General features: G+C 49.1%; 1 protein-coding gene across 6 annotated transcripts in view; it reads left to right on the top strand.

Annotated features, from left to right (window-relative positions):
- Positions 1 to 18,955, top strand: part of CAMTA1 (calmodulin binding transcription activator 1) — a 240,041-nt gene that overhangs the window by 197,993 nt on the left and 23,093 nt on the right. For all 6 annotated transcript variants that reach the window (XM_069874626.1, XM_069874625.1, XM_069874624.1 and 3 more), the window contains 7 exons: positions 1,629 to 1,755; positions 2,542 to 2,676; positions 15,538 to 15,677; positions 15,936 to 16,132; positions 16,466 to 16,544; positions 17,408 to 17,723; positions 18,107 to 18,630. In XM_069874626.1, the coding sequence (XP_069730727.1) occupies positions 1,629 to 1,755; positions 2,542 to 2,676; positions 15,538 to 15,677; positions 15,936 to 16,132; positions 16,466 to 16,544; positions 17,408 to 17,723; positions 18,107 to 18,630 (1,518 nt within the window). The remainder of the gene's footprint in view (positions 1 to 1,628; positions 1,756 to 2,541; positions 2,677 to 15,537; positions 15,678 to 15,935; positions 16,133 to 16,465; positions 16,545 to 17,407; positions 17,724 to 18,106; positions 18,631 to 18,955) is intronic.

Raw genomic sequence — 18,955 nt, 5'->3', positions numbered from 1 at the left:
ACTTCATTACGCTTCCACGACCCTTTCTTAACTTAGGAAGCATCTGAACAGGAATGCTTTGTTTCCTTGAAAAGCAAAGCATTTCCCACATCATGACTTTATGGTGCTGCCCAGCCACCTGAGAGCAGCAGAGTTTGCAAACTGGAGCCAATCCTTAAATCTCGCTCTGATGCTCATAGTAGAACAGTTACTGACCTGTATTGCTTTAATGAGTTGAGCATTTACCTCTGTCCCACAGACTATTCAAAATCAGCCATGTACACCACAAGTTCATGGTGTCAGCAGCACATACTTCTCTGAGGCAAAGGAATGCTAGAGGAAAGAGGCTGGTTTGAGCCAGTAATGGAGAGGCAGGATGTTTTGAATTTATGTTTTTGTAAGCCCAGTCTTGGAGCACTGTTGTGTCTGCTACCTGTGCAGTAACTGCTTGGGAAAAGATCTCTCTGTTCCCGTTGACTAGTGCTATCTGATATTCGGCAGTCCCACCCCCAGTAGGTGTACATCTGGCTTTGCTGGATGGCAAGATGGCCAGTGGGGGAGGCAACAGGAATGTGCAATAATAAGCAGAGGAAGTGGCTTAACCTTCAGCTGGATGGTCTTGTGACCACTCCAGGAGCACAGCATAAGAGGAGCAGGGGATGAGCTGGTATGCAGTGGCTCCAACAGTTCACATACTTTGCAGTGTGGGACTTGATGTGAAAACACGGGTGTTCACTCTGCAGATGGAAGGAAACAGAGGTTGCCAGCGTGCAGGAATGGCCGATGGGCACTGGTGCAGAGCCCCCTTCAGGAGTTCCTGCCCTCCCATTGGTTGCTCTCTCTGCAGACAAGTCCATCGTGACCAGTGAGGTGGCAGTGCAGGCTCAGGCATGGCAGGCAGCCGAAGGCATCCCACCACTCCTTACAGCCTCCCGCACTGTGTGTGTGGGCTGCAGCTGGTGGGGAAATCTGGGACTGTCCAGGGCTGGAGATGCCATGGGGCCTCACCTCTGCCTGCTGCCAGATCCAGAGTCTCTCTAAGAGCCAGGGTGGCACCTGCCAGTGGCTGGCGTTTACTTCCCCCCGGTCTTGGTGGGAAACCATGTCTGAATGTGCCCATCTGGCTTCTCTGTGGTGACACACGCTGATGTGCCAGCGCTGTGGTGGCCGCCACCAGCATTCCCCAGCCACCCAGCTAACACGAAAAGGCACGCGGTGTCAGTCTGTTGGCAACCGCACCCCGTTAGGCTTTATTTGCTATAAGTCGGTATTTTGGGGTCATTTGGCGTTGTTGGGCTACCGACCGTGCTTCCATCACCTCGGAGCTGGTGTGGGACTGCAGGAAGGGCAGGTGGCTTGTGGTGAGGGTGGTGCTGGCAAAGCAGCTGACCTGAGCGTGTGTGCAGGAGCACCTGGAACATGGTGTCAAGAGAAACCAAGATCTCTACTATGCAATGGTGTTTGTATTCCTCCCATAGAGATGGGAGCCTGGTGTGTTGGTGTGGCCTAGTGCCTGGGGTCTGTGTTGGCTTGGCACTTCTGTTCACCCTCACAGTGCTGTTTGCCATTCAGCTGTTGCGGTGTGGGGTCCTCCCTTGAGGACGGCTGCTTCTGTAATGCTTTTCTTTCTTCCTTTCTTCTCCTCACAGGGAGGAGTGAAAGTCCTCATTACCGGTCCATGGCAGGAAGCCAGCAATAATTACAGCTGTCTGTTTGATCAGATCTCAGTGCCTGCATCTTTAATTCAGCCAGGGGTACTGCGCTGCTACTGCCCAGGTAAGGAACACCTCTTGCCTAAAGCTGGTGGTTTCAGAGGAAGCTCTTAGCCTGATGTATCAGTGTCTGTATATGTCTTAACAGAACTCATGGGACCACTCTGAAAGGTCATGCATAAACATCGAGAAGCTTTTCCTTTATCTTTGACCTGTTTAGTGAGAGAAGAGCAGTTTAGGACCTCGATACATCACAACAAATCAGAATAAATATTATTTAGAAGCTCTGAATTAGCTTTAAAATAATAATTTGTAATAATTTAAAGTTATTTTAAGCATTTATTTGTCTTTGCAGTAGCAGATAAAAGAGCAGTTGTTGTTCAGGTGTGCAGTCACTGCTCTGCTGACTCTTAATTTGCCTGTGTTCTGCGCTTTGTCATTGGTATTCGCAGGATGAGAACATCTCCAGCATCCCTGCAGAGATTTTCAGTAGCGCTGCCCTCAGTGTATGACTTTAAGCATATGCCAAATAACATCCATTATTAGGCCCCAGCTTCCCCCTGGAAATGTGGTGAGGCTGGTCAATCTTTAGGAACACATGTGATTCTGCTCATGCCAAAACGACTCATTAGATGACTCCTAAACTTACAACGTGCATGTCTGAAAATGCAGATCGGTATTTTGGACTCTTCAGCTGTCTAGTCTCAAAAATATTGTCAAACGCCCCCTCTCCTGTCATGACATCTGCTTTCAGCCTCCTGCTTAGCGTGTGGGGAGTTCAACAGGATCATACCTAGTCATGAATTTCTGCGGGGAGACCTTTGTCTCACCACGTGTGCTTTCCTTTTAGCTCATGACACTGGGCTCGTGACTTTGCAAGTTGCCTTCAACAATCAGATCATCTCCAATTCTGTGGTGTTTGAATATAAAGCCAGAGCTCTTCCAACCCTGCCTTCCTCTCAGCATGACTGGCTGTCTTTGGATGGTAAGAAGCGTGCGATATTCTTTAATGAAGCTCATCAAATGGTAGGACTGTGAATGAAAGGAACCACTCCTGGCATGGGGGATGGATGTAGAGGCACAAGTGTTTTTGCTGCAGGGAAGGTCTGTTGCACAATTAATCAAAGACCTTTTGCTGAAATTTCTTATTAGTTCTTTTGATGTGAACAAAATGTGCTGCATTTGATGGGAAGGAGTCAAAGGGGTGTTTTCTTTGTCTAAATAGAAAGCTGATTGTTTCCGTTTCCCCAAAACAGGGACTACCCAGTCCCTAGCAGGAGAGGAGCATCGACCCTGCAGTTGTCTTCCCTGAGAACTCTGAAACTGGAACTTGCCTAGGAAAATGCATATTTACATAAGGAGAAAGGGGGAAGATGGTGAGAGAGTTTAAGGAATGAGAAAACTTCAGTCATCCCTGCTATGATGTCCACATCCTGCCTCATTACCCAGGAATCACCAAATGGGGCAGACAGATTCTGTCAGACGCTTGAGAGTCTTGGTGGCAGGGCAGTCTGTGCTAATGGCCAGCCAGGCTTGCTCTGAACGTAACAGCCACCATCAGCCTTTCTAGACATGTAGGAGCATCCCTTGTGCCTTGCAGAGATGAGATGAACACTATAATAGCCTTAGCTCTTAACCAAGCAGCTGGCAGAAAGATCTGTGATTGACAAGAACAGATACCTGGTACCCAAATGCTGCTCTGAGAGATGAGAACACAGGCTCTGGATTTGTATGGCAACACTGTGCATCCAGATTTTAGGTTCAGGTTTACCTGATGACCCTGTGCCCCCAAAATGCATTTTATAAAGGAGCAATATGAGAAGGATAGCAGGGGAACTTAGGAGCCTGAAGCAGTCATTTCCCTTCCTGAGCGCGACTGCTGGAGAGATGCAGACTCCATCTCAGACCGAGGAGATGCACGAAAAGAACTGGTTTGTTCGGCACACTGAGAAAGGACCAGTAATCAGTAATGCTGCTTTCGTCTTTCTTCATCAGAGTCAGCTGCTGGGGTACTGCCTTTTGTGCAGTCTTAGCTAAGTGCCAGCGCTCCTGCCTGCTGACCTATGCTAAGTGTCTATTTTCTCTGCTAAATACAGGAGACAGACTTGGTAAGGTCAGATCCTTCGTCTTCAGAGATTTCATAGCTGGGAAACTAATATTAATGCTGCAAAGCATTACCCAAAAGAAGTCACAGAAGTAATTGTTTGCTCAGGGCTGTACTGAAGGCAAGAGAAATAACAAGCTAATAGTTTGTTCTTCAGTCAGTTAACCTTGTCCTGTCAGCTGCAAACACAGTCACTATACATGTGCTTTGGGAAATCTGCTGTGGGTATTACCTTTGATACAGGTTTAATGCCTTTAAAATATTTATATCATTACAAAGATTTGAAGCATATGTTACTGCGTTGTTGTTATTATTTTATATCTTTGATAGACGTGGCAAGTACTTAGAACTGGTTAATTGGAGAAATATTGGACAGTTTCTAGCTTAATTCAGGCCAAGTACCTGTCAGTGTAGGCAGGCGATGTTTTGAAAGGCTTTTGGTGGGCTCCCTCATGCTGTCTGGGAAGCCCTAGCAGAAAAAACGTTTTTTATTGAAGCAATTGTGAGAAGCTTTTTTCCATACCGTTAGCAGCTGTGAGCCAAACCTGAGCGCCCTGGCAGTGATGCTGACAGTGTCCGCTGTTTGTCTGCAAACCATGAGTGCCGGCAGCAGCAAGGAGGAGCCCTTTCGAGCTGGATTCTGGCAGTGTGATGTGTGTATGTGTGCAGGGTCTGAGCTGATGCTTTTGGAGACAACTGAGGGGGAAGTATCAAAGTAGCATCAGGCATGATTTCAGTGGCACAGTGCCTGTGCCTTCAGCTGTTCAAAGTGTCCATTCGCGTGAGCAGCGGACTGACGCATCCTCCTGGCTCTCCTCCTCCCCTTAACATCACAGGACACAAACGTTTAGTTTGTCTCTGCTTTCCGACCTGTGGCTGCTGTGTTTCTCATGCCACACACGAGAGGCATGTTTCAGGGAATTGAGGGAAGCGCTGCTTCTGACTTTGTAGAACGAGCAGAACAGAGACAGGTCGCTGTGGTTATTGGTGGAGTAAGGAGAGGTTTGTGTCTTGGCTGCAGGGCCAAGACATGGAAGCAGCTTTTAAAAGAGGAAGGACACATAGACTTATGTTCAGCATCAAAACTGAATTAGTCCAACTTCTTAGTAATGGAAGAGTCTGCAGGCGCTTTTCATCTGCTGCTGAGGCTGAACCTTGCATGTGAGGTACAGCTGGTGCTGATGCAATGGAGATTGATATTCAGCTGTTAGCAGTCTCTCCAGAGTGGCATGCAAAGTGGATGGGTTTTAAAACTCTCATTTGACAATTCCCTTGGCGTGGGTGAATTCAGAGGAGCTGCAGAAGGTGACTGTGAGTGCTGTTTGTGGCATTCCTGCAGTTTGTCTGGGAGCTCCTGGCTAGCGGGCAAGCTCTCAATTAGAGATTGTTATGATGTGGCAGTGGTGGAAGGGAGGGGGACTGCAGCAGTGAAAAAACGAGGGCATCACTAACAGGGAGGGAGAAAAAAGAAATGGACCTCTGCATTGCAGAGGCCCTTCAGGGAAAAAGACTGAATAATTACACTAACCATGACTTATCAGAAGCCTCTGCTTTGATGCACAGAGCTCCAAAAGGAGCACATTACAGTCTTATTTAAAGGACCAGCAACATCTTCCCGTTTATTCTTAGAGAACAAATGTTAGCTTAGCCAGCTGAAGTATAAGCTAGTGTGAGTTGATTCTATCAGTAGAATAAATAACCAAATGCCTGTCTCCTCTGTTTACTTTAATTGCCCTGCTTCAAATCCTTGCCCTATTGCCTGTTATGTAGTCTTGAGGGAAGGATTTCAAGGAATATTTGTAGTCTCAAAATATTGACAAGAATTTTAAAATTCTTTTTAATTCACTCAGTGGAACACTTTGAGTTCTTCTGCACTGCGCTGTTAAAACACAGCTAACGATTCCAGCTGGTGTGACTGCTTCAGGAGAGGCAGGGCTCACGGGCAGCCGTACCCCAGGGCAGCATCGTAGAAGATTAAGCAGTTTTGGTCTTACATAACTTTAGATAAAAAATTGTCTTCCACACTTTCTTTATAATATAGAAAAAGACATCCGATATGTGAACTGCAGAGGACGGTGTGCCCTTTACTGAAGTGAACACAGCCACCCTGATTTTATTCAGTTTTCCCTACTTTACCCTGCAGATGAGTTAGATGTTTTACAAATGGACACTGAACTCCTGATGTTCCTGCTTTTTTTTTTTTCTATTTAATTACAACAGTGATGTGTTTTCTTTTCAAAGAAAGCCTTTCTTCTTTTCATAGAGGAAACACTCCCATGTGATCCTGACTCTTCTGATAAACTTGGTGGCCTCTTCTTGTTTTTCTGACAAACTGATAGTTTTCAGAAGCCATCGCGTGCTTCTGTGGCCACTCAGCCTCACTTTTCATTCACTGTTTGCAGAGGTTAAGAAAAACGAAAACCAAATTAGTCCCCTTTTGACCCAAAGGACAGAGCTCTTCCAGCAACAGAGGCGTGACGAGTCTGGGAGGCTTTTCGGTGCACGTTTTCAGTGGAAGGCGCCTGTTTGCCCTGCACCGAAGCCTTCGCGGCTTTCCGACGCTTCCTCGGTGTGGGACGCGCCCCGGAGGGGCCGGTCCGAGCGCTGCCGGCGCCGCGCTGACCGCCCGGGGCGGGGGAAGAGCCGCGGCAGGGGGAGCCCTGGGGAGGCGGAGAGTACGGGCGGTGAGTCGGGTGTGTCTGGGGCGGTACCGCTGCGCTGCGTTCAGCGGCCTGGGGGCTCGCAGTGCAGCACTGGGCTCCCCTGTGTGCGGGCACCGGGGGGCCGGTCCGCGCCTCGAGCTTCGCCTCTCGGGTTCCGGGGAAAACGCGGCGCGTTCGGGCGGGGCTGCTGCCCGCGCGCACCGACCCGGTGACGTCACCGCGGGGGCGGGGCCGGCGCGGCGGCGGCCGCAGCCAATGGGAACGAGCGGATTCCTCGCGGGGGCGGGGCCGGCGCGGTGACGTCACGGCGGGGCGGCGCCCGCTCCTCGCGAGCGGCCCGAGAGCTGCGGGCGGCCCGGGCCCCGCCGAGGCCGCGGCCGCCCGCCCCGCGCCGCCCCCGCTCCCCCCCCCCCCACGGGCGGCCGGCGGCAGCCGCGGGGCGGGGCGCGGGGATGCGAGAGGCCCCGCCGCGGGGCCGCCGCTCCGCACCGCGCAGGCTCCCGGGGTGGGGCCCGCGACCCCCGCGCCGCCAGCGGCGGATGCGACACGGCGCCGCCTCCGTGAGTATTGCGGGCGCTCCCCCCGCGGGTCCCTCCGGGTCGCGGTCCGGGGGGGGCGGGTGAGGTCCGTCCGCAGCCCTTCCCGGGGGCGCGGGGGGCGCGCCCGCTCCGCGCCCGCTGGTCGCGAAACTTGCCTTCGGGGGCGTTTCGTCGAGCAGAGCGGGACCGGGAAAGGGGCGAGAAGAGGCTCCGCGGGCCGCTCCCGGGGGAGAGCTCGGTCTGATCGTGACCTGTTGTTGTGTTTCGCGGTTTGAAGCGGTTCGTGTTTATCTGAACTTGCAGCAAATAAAGGCCGTTTCATGTCATCCCGCTCGTGCCTGGTGATTTCTCAGTGGATGTTTTGATTCCTGAGTTTGCGGGTTTTATGAGAGAAAACTTGGTTCAGAATTTGTACCAGACTCGCGGTGCCGTGGCACACGTACTGCGTGGTGCCCCGTGAGCTGCTGGTTTTTTCCCCGTTTCCTCGTGGGTTCCAAAAGCACGGCCAAGTTCCTACCCGAGATACAGAGTGACCTTAGGCAGCCAAGTGGCTTTATATGAGTTACTGATGGCACAGAGACTGCTTCACTGGTCTGCCCTGCCCTTAAAATGCTTCAAGTTTACGTGGCATCTTTAAAACCTCCTCTGGCTTTGCTGAAGTAGCTGTTTCTGGATAGCATGGAAATCTCACCCTCTCTAAGCTCTGGGAATGGGAAGTCTGAAAAAAAGGCAGTGAGTACTTTATTACTTTTGGTGTTGAGATTGCCCCTTAGGGAAGAAGTCGGCCACTCCCCTTCTCCTCTTCTTCAGTTACGGCATGGTAAAGAAAAGCGGGGAGAAGTACTGACCTCTGAGGGAGCGCTGATTGCTGGGGGTGATGGAAAGGAGCGGAGCAGCCCCAATAGCCCTGGAAGAACTGTGGGAGAAGCATTGCTGGTAACAAGTCTTGCGCTGGTAGGGGGATTGATAGCTTAAGATTGATGATGGTGCCTGTGCGTGCAGGGCTCGGTGACTCCATTATCCCTGCCTGTGCCCAGTAGCGTTTATTTCTTCTGTGAAAGGACAGACTTCTTTGAGCTCTCTCTTAGCTCAGGGTAAATACAGTGTTTTCCTCAACCTGTGCCTCAGTAGCTGTGGCGTTTTGCACTAACCAAAAGGCCTGGAAGTGACCTGCCTCACTGTCACCAATATGCATTTATCTTTGAATATTAGGTAAAAATTTTAAGTGCTTTCATTTACTGCTATAGACGATAACCTGTAATAGCTTACTGCTAAGCAGAGCTTTCTGTAGGATTCATTGAGGATGCTACCACAGGTTCATTCCAGAAACGTGTTCCCTGCAATGACAGCACCTCAGAAATAAGTACTAAACCGGATCAAATGGGTGCTGTGACGTGGAGGGTGTTTGAGCTTGTTACTGTGTAGCAGAATTGAGTAAGTGTCAGGTGATTTATAAAACAGGAGCAGAACACTGGTGCTCAGGCAAGTGATGTGTCCTGAGGCTGCTTTCTCCCCACCCACAGCTTGCACTGGATGAAAGGATGCGGTCTGTCTGACTTGCTCTGTGAAACAGAAAAACGTCTGGGCGCTGCACATTTTCTTTACAGTGCTCAGTTATCACACCTGTTAAATTCAGTCTGCATGTGTTCGTACAGTGACTGCCATAACATCAAAACTGCTGTCAAGGAAACAGCACGTGCTGAGAAGCCAGCGCCCTCAGAGGGGCTTCTTCCCTGCTGAGTATTCAAGCACAGTACTTGGGATCATGTGCAGATGCAGATCTCGCACAGCACCATCAGTTCAGTGCTTAGAAATCTGGGGGAAGTAATTCTGTCCCGGGCAGATACTGCCCAGTGGAATGTGTAGGAGATCACGCACCCTGTAGCCCTTCCAGGCCCATATTGTCTGCCATTCGGGTTGTGCAGTGTGGCAAAAAAGGACAAGGCCTCCAGGGGAGAGTATAAAACAGCAAGTGGCAGAGACACTTCTTACTGCTGAGAACCAGTCATTTATTTTCCCTCAGTGCAAGGCAGTATTTCCTCTGTAATAGTTCTCGCTGCACTGACGTGTAATGAGTGGTACAGGCAGTTTCTTGCTGGCTGAAGCTTGCTTGGCAAAAGGATGAATGAGAAGACCCTTCTGGATCTTTACCTTTGTTTGTCCCATAAAGCAGCGTGCAGTGGTTAGAAAGGCAGCTCTTGACACTATTTTTTTTCAGCTTGGCTTGTCAAGCAAAGCAGGTGTTGTTACTCGCTGCTGCTGTTGTTCTCTTAGCTCTGTACTTGGACCATAGTGGTGTTTTAGGTACCACACGAAGTGCAAGATCGTCTGTGCAGGTCAGTGTCTGCTAACACATTTTGGAATAAAGCATCGGCAGGAGGAATGGTTTGAGCTGATGCCCACCCTTTGGGAACATCGCTTGCATGGCTCAGAAAGAGAAATAGCCCAGTGTCTTTTGGGAGAAGTCTTCAGGCTGGAAGGCGGGGAAGAGTGGGCCACAGCAGGGGGCAGGTGAAGCCCGGCACTCAGAGCTGCACCCTGCAGTGGAGGCGATTCCTCCAGGCTCGGCCCTTGGATTTCTGTACTGTTTAGGGTGGGGAACTCCGGCTGAGGGAGGGAGCAAGTAGAGTGTCTTCCTTCAGGTAGGTCCCACGCTGGGTATAATCACGTGCATTTCTGGTAGCTACCCTGTTGCCTTCTTGTGTGGAAAAAACTTGTACAATGTTTGGAAGTGCTGTGTTTTAGGCCACCCTTTTAATATAGCTCCTACAGTCAGGAGCTGTCACGAGCTGTTCACAGGCCTCACAAGGCTTCTGCAGTGTCAGTGAAAGCTTGTGTAATATGAATGGTTAGCGTGTGTTTAGATTCTTACTGAGGAACTTCAGTATTTGTTGGAGGACACCAAGGGAGAAAATGGAGATGTGACTTCCAGGGTCTGGGAGTTCAACTACATCAACGTCTCTGCTCGCTGCATTTCTCATGCACTCTGCCTGCTGTGGCGCGCATGGAGCTGTTGGTATAGATTGGCTTTAAATTCATCAATGAAGGGATCTGGGCTAAGAAATCAACGCTGGCTTAAACCAACCCTGCCAAAAGGAACTGTTAATATGCATCTATATCTGGGTTTGTCTGGACATAACTGTACGAGTGCACACACTGTAGCTCTGTGAAATGCTAACTGATGTAAATAACAATGCATCCTTGGAAGGCTGTACCAGAACAGTTTTGCATCTCTGAAATGGCTTGTCCATAACCTGCAATCATTCCTCCAAGTACAAATGTAAAAGAAGCTCATCCTGCACTCAACTGATGGTTCATGAGCATGAAATTTAAACTGGTTTCTCAGTACGGGTCAAAATCTGTCTTAGCAGCTATTCCCAGCCTCTCGCTGCTGGGACAGTGGGCACCTCAGGCTGCCAGCGCTGTGGAGCACCTCAGCCCTGACACCACACTGGAACAATTGGTTTTCTCAGGAGGACCAGACCCTGCAAATAAACACTGCCATGAATGGCTTTGCTGTGTTTCCTAAGCTTGCTGTTGAATCCATGGGATAGCTTCTACCTCGCTGGTGGAGGCAGAGGATAGCAGAAATTAAAATGGCTTTGCATGTGATGGAGCAGATCACTCAGTTAACACACGAGCTGGGGTGCACCTGGGGCTTGCAGGGTTTCACGGAAGGTGCAGGGCGAGAGGGTTGTAGCAGGAGTGAGCGGGTTTGTGTAGCTCTGTCGGATCCCGAAACCGTTGTAGCTCCCATCAGGTGTAAAAGCAGATGCTGGGGAAAGCTCTGCAAGACCAGGCTGTCCTGCTGTGCCGGGGCTTCGTCCGTTTGCACAACAGGCCCTTGGGGCCTGAAGCCACCACCTCTTCCTGTTCTGCTAAAGAATAAGGGTGAGAAGCAGTTTTGATGTTACACTTCTTATTGTTAAAGTTGTAGAATAATTATTACCAGAAAAAATACAATGTTCAGAAAATTTCCTGTGAATTTATGAAGTGTCTCAAGTAGAGAAATGCAGTCATTTTCATCACCTCCAATGGGGGTAGCCTTGAGGAACAGCTTCAGAGTCCTGCTTTGTGGTTTCTTCAAGAATTTTGTAATGTTTCTTCAGATTTATATGTAATGTAAAAACTCAAGAAATTGAAACATTTCCAGATCTTAATTTTTTTGCCTCATGAAAAAAAATCTGAAACTTGATCATCAAAAGTGGAGTCCTTGGAGAAAACCTAAAATATTTGGATATGTTTGTGTCCAGGTGTATCTTTGCTTCCTTTGGCAAGAGTTAGGGTGCTTCCAGTGCAAAACATGTTCGTATGCTGGGCTGGAGCAGTTCAGAGTTTCTGTGCAATGTAGCAGGAGAGAAGCTTATTCAGACAACTTGATTTCCGTGCTGTTAAGCTCATCTTCAGTGCACTGTGAGACAGATACTTGCCATAAGATCCTCTGTCGAATATAAAGCAAGGAAGTGGAAACCGTGTTCCTGTGATTCCGTTGCCTGCTAAGCAAGTGGCTGCACACAGACCCCTGAAGGGAGAGAGAGAGAGAGAGAGAGAGAGGAGAGTGACTGGCAAAGGAAGAAATGATGAGAGATGGAGGGTCTTGAACTCCTCAGAGTGGTACCTGTAACGTTCAGCCCTGTGGCTCTGATAACCCATCTCTCAGTTGTTGCAAGGTAAATTTCATAACTGTCAGTTTGTCTGTTCTCGTGTGTGCTTTGTTCTCATCCTGTGTTTGGTGGTTGGGCTTTGCTGATGGTGCTTTTTTTGGTAGTTGGGGTTTTCACAGGTAAATGTGTTTGAGAGTCAGCAGGACCAGGTCAGGCTTTGTCATGTTGTCTTTACAAGAAAACATGGTTTTCTTTTGTGATGGTGTAGGGTACTTAAGCTTGAAGAATGTGCTGGTGTCATCCGATACCTTTATCATTGAGCTGGAGGATCTAGTTTCAGACCTTGGTTGTGTTTGGTATGAAACAGACAGACGAAAAAAGGATCATTTTTTAAAATGATCCTGAGAGATACTGTGAGAGTGCACCAAGAGGAGTGTGTGTAGAAATCGATATTTGAATGTGGTTTACTCTAGGGAGCCTAACTGAAAGCAAGCACGTTCTCTGGCCCTGCTCCAAGCAAGCGAGGTAGGAACTGGCGCTGTTCAGGGGATTGAGTAACCCGAGGATCTTCCACACCACGAGTGACGTGTGTTGGTCTCGCTGCAGCCTGGACAAGGCATCTCTTGGCTTATGAGCAGCATGAGAAGTGTGCTCACTGTGCTCCAAATGCCGTTAATCTGGCACACGTCCAGGCCTCGATGTGGAAGAGGAGCTTTTTTTCCTCCTTGCCAAGTCCTGGGGGAACCTTCAGGGAAGGTCTTCTTCCCTTTGGCTGTTCCTCTGTGCTTGGGTGTCTGTGTTTTGTTTCTTGAAGACTGTAACAACTGTTGCAGAGAAGATAGTTGCTGTCTCCTTTTTCCTGTTCTCGCTCTCTCCTTGCCTGCCTTTTATTAATTTTCTTTGTGTTTGGTGAAGTAGAGCGGTGCACGAGCTTCAGGTGACCAGTTGCTTTCAAAGGGGACACCTTGGTGTACTTGGTACCAGAGAATTTACTATGGTAACGCTATGCATAAATAATTCTGAAATTGCCATTGGTTATGGGCTTGTTCTGGCTGCTTAGGCAGCAAGTTTAATTACCTGGGAAACAGGCGGCATAGAGGTGCTTTCCATGCAGTGCCACCCTACTTTGTTCTCTGCCTGGAGGTTTTCCATCAGAGGGTGCACCTTACTGCTGGGCAAATGCTGGCAGTCTCTGCTTGACATGGAAAGGGTTCCTTTTGCTCTGTGCTGGCGCTCCAGAATGCTTGTTTCCACTTCTCACTTTACTAATAGTGACATATTTCTGACCTGCCTGTAGACTGAGCAGGACTTGCAGCCATCTATGAAAAACACAGTTCTCTTGGTAAGATGCCAAGGTTACAGGTTGTCTGTCTTTCAGACTTTGGTTAAGTCAAACAGTTACCTTCTGCTACCTAAAATCAGGTAGTCCTGCCCCAGATACTTCCTGGGAACACTGTCGAGGTGTCTGGGAATATGTGGGAGCATTGCATGCTGATTCAAGTTCTGCTTCCTAAGAAAAGTTCCCTGCTTTTCTTTCCTTGTTTTAGTGTTCCCGTTGGGGGACAGTGGTGGTGATAAGATGTCCCTTTAACTTCTGTCCTCTGATGAAAAGTGCCAGGAAGTGCTTACTGTCAGGAAAGGTGCAAGCTTCACTCTCTAGACATCACAGGGCACAGGGGGAAGTGCCTGGAAGATGGATGCAAACATGGGCCCCTCCATTTCTGTGTCAAAATGGTTTCAGCCTGGGGAAGAAAAGAGGGGGAAACGGTAATCTGCACAGTGTGCTTCTGCAACTCACTGGAATAATTTTTTCCTCCTGTTTCTCACTGTACAGGGTAATTATTCTCCTTTGACAGCTAAATTGAGTAAAAGCAAGTCCTCAGGATCTTGCAGTCCTGGACTGCTTGTTCTATAACATCAGTTAAAGCCAAATTTCTTCTTCTTTTAGAAGATGCTACTTTTGCCTACACAAGGTTGAAGGCTCAGATACGATACCCAGTGTGTGTTGCTGCTCTTTGCTCTAATGAAATACAAGTGCTGGCCACCCAACCAGAGGCAGAGCCGGTAACCGGTGTGGCAGACATGGCCCGTTTTCGTGGTGCCTGTGTCATAGCAGCTGTGTTTGACACAGGTCTGCGGCGAGAGAGAATGGCTTAGCGCCGCCAGGTCTCTGTCAGTCTCTGCAGTGTACGTGCTCTGCCTGGCAATGCGAAGGAGGAGACAGTGGTGCGGACTGCACTGCAGCACACTGCAGCACTCTGGAACAAAGACTGGTTGGGAAAACACGGCTTGTGTGGCTGCTGTGTGCTGTCCGCAGTTAGGAGATGGGGTCCTGGGACCAGTCTGCCTTATCAATATTTCCTCATTTAACTGTCAGACGCTTTCCCGGAGGCTCTCCAATTAACAGGACATCTGAATTATTAATAAGGCACTAATAATGAGTAATAGTGGTTTTGACTAGGTGAGAAAAGACTGTGGCGTGCTCCCCTCTGCAGTGAGGTTAGAGGAGGGGACGCTAGCTGTACTCGTCCTTTCACTGGCTCTTGAGCAGCCAGGGTGGAATGCTGCTTTACAATCCTTTGGAGCTGGCCAGAAGGAGCAGAGCTCTTGTCTGCTGTCAAACCACATCAGCTTAGGGAGAGTGGGATGTCTTAAGCCAGTGGGGCTGAGCTGTCACTCAACAGTGGTCTGCAATATGGCCTTCAGTGCAGTACAGCAGAGATCCACAACTTTCCAAAACGGTTGAGCAAGAGCTGTGCCTTGCAGAGTGTATTATACAGATATTCCTGCACCCTTCCAGGGAGGACGCTGCATGTAACCAGGTCACTCAGAGATTATTTTCTCTTTTAAAACCTGATCAGGGCTTGTTGATTTTGATTGCACAGAATCCTTTTATTGTCAGTGAACTCTCTTCTGGGGCTGTCAGTGCTCTGCACCACCACGTTGTCACTGTGGATGCGTGAAACCAAACAGCGTGAGGATTGTCTTTTCCCCACAGTTCATTATATACGCTGTTGTGCATGATAGAAAGATTCATTAAATGTTCTCTATTTACAGAATTATCCTGCATGATGCTTTTCCCATGTGGGTCACAAGATAGAAGGAGCCCTCTGTCTTTGTAGCCACTAGACCTGCACTGACTGGCCCTCAACACAAAAAGATTGCACGAGTTGATCTCTACAGCGTCAGGTTTAGCAGTGTCCAGTTAGCCTGTCCAAATCTCCCTGCTCCACTATTCAAGCGTTAGTAGCTGTATCATAGCGCTAAGTTACAATGCTAGGGGGAGAAAATTAACCAGTACAGCCTTTAGACTTCTGCAGAGCCCAGAGGGCTCAGGAGTTGTACTGCTTTTCAGAATGATGTCACTGGATTATCAGTGCCCATACCCCGTGATTTCTGGTAGTTCTGTTTCTGGCACTTGGCTGAAGCTGTTTTCCAAGAAAGGGAGCCTGTCAGGAAAGGAGCAAGTGCCTTTTAAAGGGCTTCTTTTTCTAAGCACAGAAGGAAGCAGAGGATTATTTTTGCTGCAGATGCCATTATTGCCTGGTTTCAGGGGGCAAGCCAAGCTGTATTCAGGGGGGTTGACTGAAACGCTGTCTGAATGGTTATATTTGCTCCAGGTTTACTTGTGATTTCAAAGAAGTTACATTAGCCCAGTCCTTTATTGTGTGGATGCAGCTAGAATCACAAGGAAAGGGATCTGTCTTCTGCCTGCATTTTTCATTTTTCTGTAAGGAAGTTCTCTGGCATTGCAGTGAAAGGGCTGCTGCAGGAACTTGAAGAGCTGGGATGCTGCAGGGCAAGTGTCCCTGTGCATTGCCAAGCAGAGCAGATCTCCTGTGACTCTCAGGATAGCTGTGGCTTCCTGCAGTAGGCTGCCAAAACCTGAGTTTTCTTTCCCTGGAAATATCCTTATTCTGGCTTTCTCCAATCTAGATAACCAGTTCAGGATGTCAATATTGGAGCGACTTGAGCAGATGGAGAGGAGAATGGCTGAAATGACAGGCTCCCAGCAGCACAAACAAGGAGTAGGAGGCGGGAGCAACGGGAACGGGAATGGAGGAACGCAGGTGCAGGTAGGAACCTTGCTGTGCCCAGACACGGCAGTTTTACGCTTTCTTACCAGAGTTTGGTTTTGGTGGGGTTGGAAAGGGTTGTTTCATAACAAAGGGGTTGTTTCATAAACAAGTCTGGCTTGTGGGAATCTCTTAAGAGCAGTTGGCCTTCACTGGCGTTTGTCAGTGTTTCAGTACTTCTAGAAGGGGAGGGCTACCTGCTCGGGGCAGGTCACAGCTCCCCTCAGCGGTTCATCTGGGATGTGTGTGGTGTTTCAGTGCGTTTCTGGGACTGGGACGCTGGGCAGCTGCTTTGAGAGCCGCGTGGTGGTGGTGTGCGAGAAGATGATGAGTCGTGCTTGCTGGGCAAAGTCCAAACATTTGATTCATTCAAAGACTTTCCGAGGAATGACACTGCTTCACCTAGCCGCTGCCCAGGGCTATGCTACACTGATCCAGACCCTCATCAAATGGCGGTAAGACCTAGCCCATTGGACTTTGGGTGTCAATACAGGCATGGCAAAAGCACATGTAAGCTCTGCTTAGTCCAGATTACAAACAGCCAAGGCCTTGAGCTTGCTTCTGTCCCCTGGTCTGACAGGACCTGTCCTTTGAGAGAGCAAGTCCAGTCCCTGGCTGTATCATGCTCTTAAAGTCTTTGGTGGGAACCTGTTTGTAGTAAATGTGTGCACCATGGGCGTATGTGTGGCCAGTTCTTTGTAGTGTGGTGCATTGGATAAAGCTGTGCATTTGGGCGATGATCCTATCGTAGCTACAGAGCATCATTTGTTCTGTCATTTCCTTTGCAGCACCAAACATGCAGACAGCATTGATCTGGAGCTGGAAGTTGACCCTTTGAATGTGGATCATTTCTCCTGCACTCCTCTGGTAAGAAAAACTCCTCTGGACTGAAACTTCTGAGAGAGTCTTAGGGCCCTCTGGAGTTTTTCCTGCTCTGTTGTTTCCCTAATGTGTTTCACACTGTGAAGAGTAGATGTTTCTTGTATGTCTTTGCTGTGTAAACGGAGAGACATGGCACGATCAGTTCCCTGGCACTTTGCTGAGAGAGACCACACAAAATACCTTGTCATCGAGTAGCACGAGGAAAGGGGACAGACAGGCGGTTCTTTTTTGTGTTTTATCCAGAATCCAGTCTGCATTAAGTGCTGGGGAAAGGACTTCACATGCCTCCTTTCAAGTTATTCTCTTTGAGTGATGGACTGTAGAGGTTGTAAAGTCGCTACGTCATCTTGGTCATTGGAATCATGAAATCGTGGCTGGGAACTTAAATAAGCTGAAAGCCAAAGCAGATGGAACCTGAAGTGCTAGTTTACAACAACAGAAAGTGTTGATTTTATTGTTCCCAACCTTTGGTCCTGTCTGTATGTTTCTGATCTCACAGGTTCCTTTGTGTATGAGGCTGTTCTGTCTCCACAGTGATGCTAGCATCAAAAAAACCAAAACCCTGCAAAAAGCAACATTTATCACTAAATAAAAAAACGTAAGACTGTCAGCTTTCCTTGGCAGATGGAGGTTTCTCTGCCACAGGAGAGAATAGGATGCATCAGTTCCTCTGCAGTGGCCTTTTGTTGGGATAAGACACTCATAAAAGCCAACTACTGGGGTTCAAGCATGTTACTGTTTTGCTTGTCAGAGTCTCTTTTCTGTGACTAGGGGCTAGACTCCACTGCGTTAGAAAAAAAGGAAGGAGGAAGCAGGCTGTCCAATTCATCAATCGTATTCTTTTTCAGATGTGGGCATGTGCCCTGGGCCACATGGATGCAGCCGTTGTCCTGTACAAGTGGGACCGCCGAGCCATCTCTATTCCTGACTCCCTTGGGAGACTGCCACTGGCCATTGCCCGGTCTCGGGGCCACGTGAAGCTGGCCGAGTGCTTGGAGCAGCTACAGCGAGACGAGCAGACTCAGCTTGGGCAAAGCCCCAGAATTCAGTGCCCCTCGAGTACAGACTCCAACACAGAGAACTGGGTATCCCAGTGGCACAATGAGCTTATTGCCTCTCAGGAGCCTCAGAAGGGAGTCACTGTGATTTCCAGTACAAACACAGGTAAAACAGCTCTCAGGGGGTGCACTGCTTTCCTGACATTTGGCATGTGAAAACCTGAGGTCAAGGAGCATACCTGGGCAGCAGATGACACCTCTAGGCCTGCCGTCCATATGTAGTTCTTTACTTTGGGCTCTCTGTCATGTGCTCCATGCATTTGCATGAGTATCAGGCAGAGAAGCGAATGCGTGCTTCAGGAAGGCGTGGACCTTAAGCGTGATTGAGGTAGTGTCCGTCCTGGGTATTCTTCCCTTTGCATGTACTGTTGGGTGTACAAGAGCGTCGCACAAACTTCTGCCTGCAGCTCTGCAGTGGAAGCTGTTGTAGTTCCTACAATGATCATGGGTTGCCTGTTTCATTTTGACCATTGATCCATCTGTTTCCAGAGCTGAGACGACCAAGATCGGAACCTTCCAGTTACTACAGTAGTGAGACTCAGAAAGATTACCCTGCACCCAAAAAACATAAGCTGAGCCCTGAATATTTTCAAGCCCGGCAAGAGAAGCTGCTTTCCACTGCACTGAGCCTGGAACAGCCGAGCATCAGGAAGCAGAACTCCAGCTCCAAGCAATCCGCCACTGAGACAATCAGCCCCAGTGAAGGGATAAGGGACTATGGTCGGGAGGTCTCCCAGCACATCCCAGAAGTTACTGGGTACCGGGGCTCTGGCAGCCAAGCAGGCATCAAATGGAACCCAAAAGACATTTATATTGGTGTGTCTGCAGTGCAGGTGGCGGGGAGCCAGAAAGGAGCTGCAGTGGGGAAGGACACTGTCACCCATCGGCTACGCCAGCAAGAACAGATGAATGTGCTGATGATGGCTGACAGGGAGATGGTGGATGCAGAGCTCTTGTCCTACAGGGACAGTGCAGGGGATGAGGACTGCTTACACCACATGGATGACTTGCAGGTAAACATACCCGCAGCACCACTGTCAGCAGTCTCAGAGAGCACAGTGGCTGCATAGAGGAGCCTAACTGTGAGAAACTTTTGTGGAGGCCTTTAGAAACCCTGAACTGCGCTTTGTGAAAGGAGGTGGTCATGCAGTCAGCGTATTCAGCCCGGATGCAAAGGCTAATGGCTAGCATTTAGGGTTCTGCACTGGCATACTCATCAACGGTTGACACAATGCACAAAATTATTCACAGTTTTTCAAGGAAAAAAGAGAAATTGGAGCCTCCTGGTCACCTCAGTAAATGAGACTAAGGTGGCCTCATAGTCCTTCGGGAACTGGA

The sequence above is a fragment of the Phaenicophaeus curvirostris genome, chromosome 22, assembly GCF_032191515.1.
Source record: "Phaenicophaeus curvirostris isolate KB17595 chromosome 22, BPBGC_Pcur_1.0, whole genome shotgun sequence".
Taxonomy (NCBI): Eukaryota; Metazoa; Chordata; class Aves; order Cuculiformes; family Cuculidae; genus Phaenicophaeus; species Phaenicophaeus curvirostris.
The sequence above is the reverse complement of the archived record's forward strand: the minus strand, read 5'-3'. Positions and strand labels throughout refer to the sequence as shown.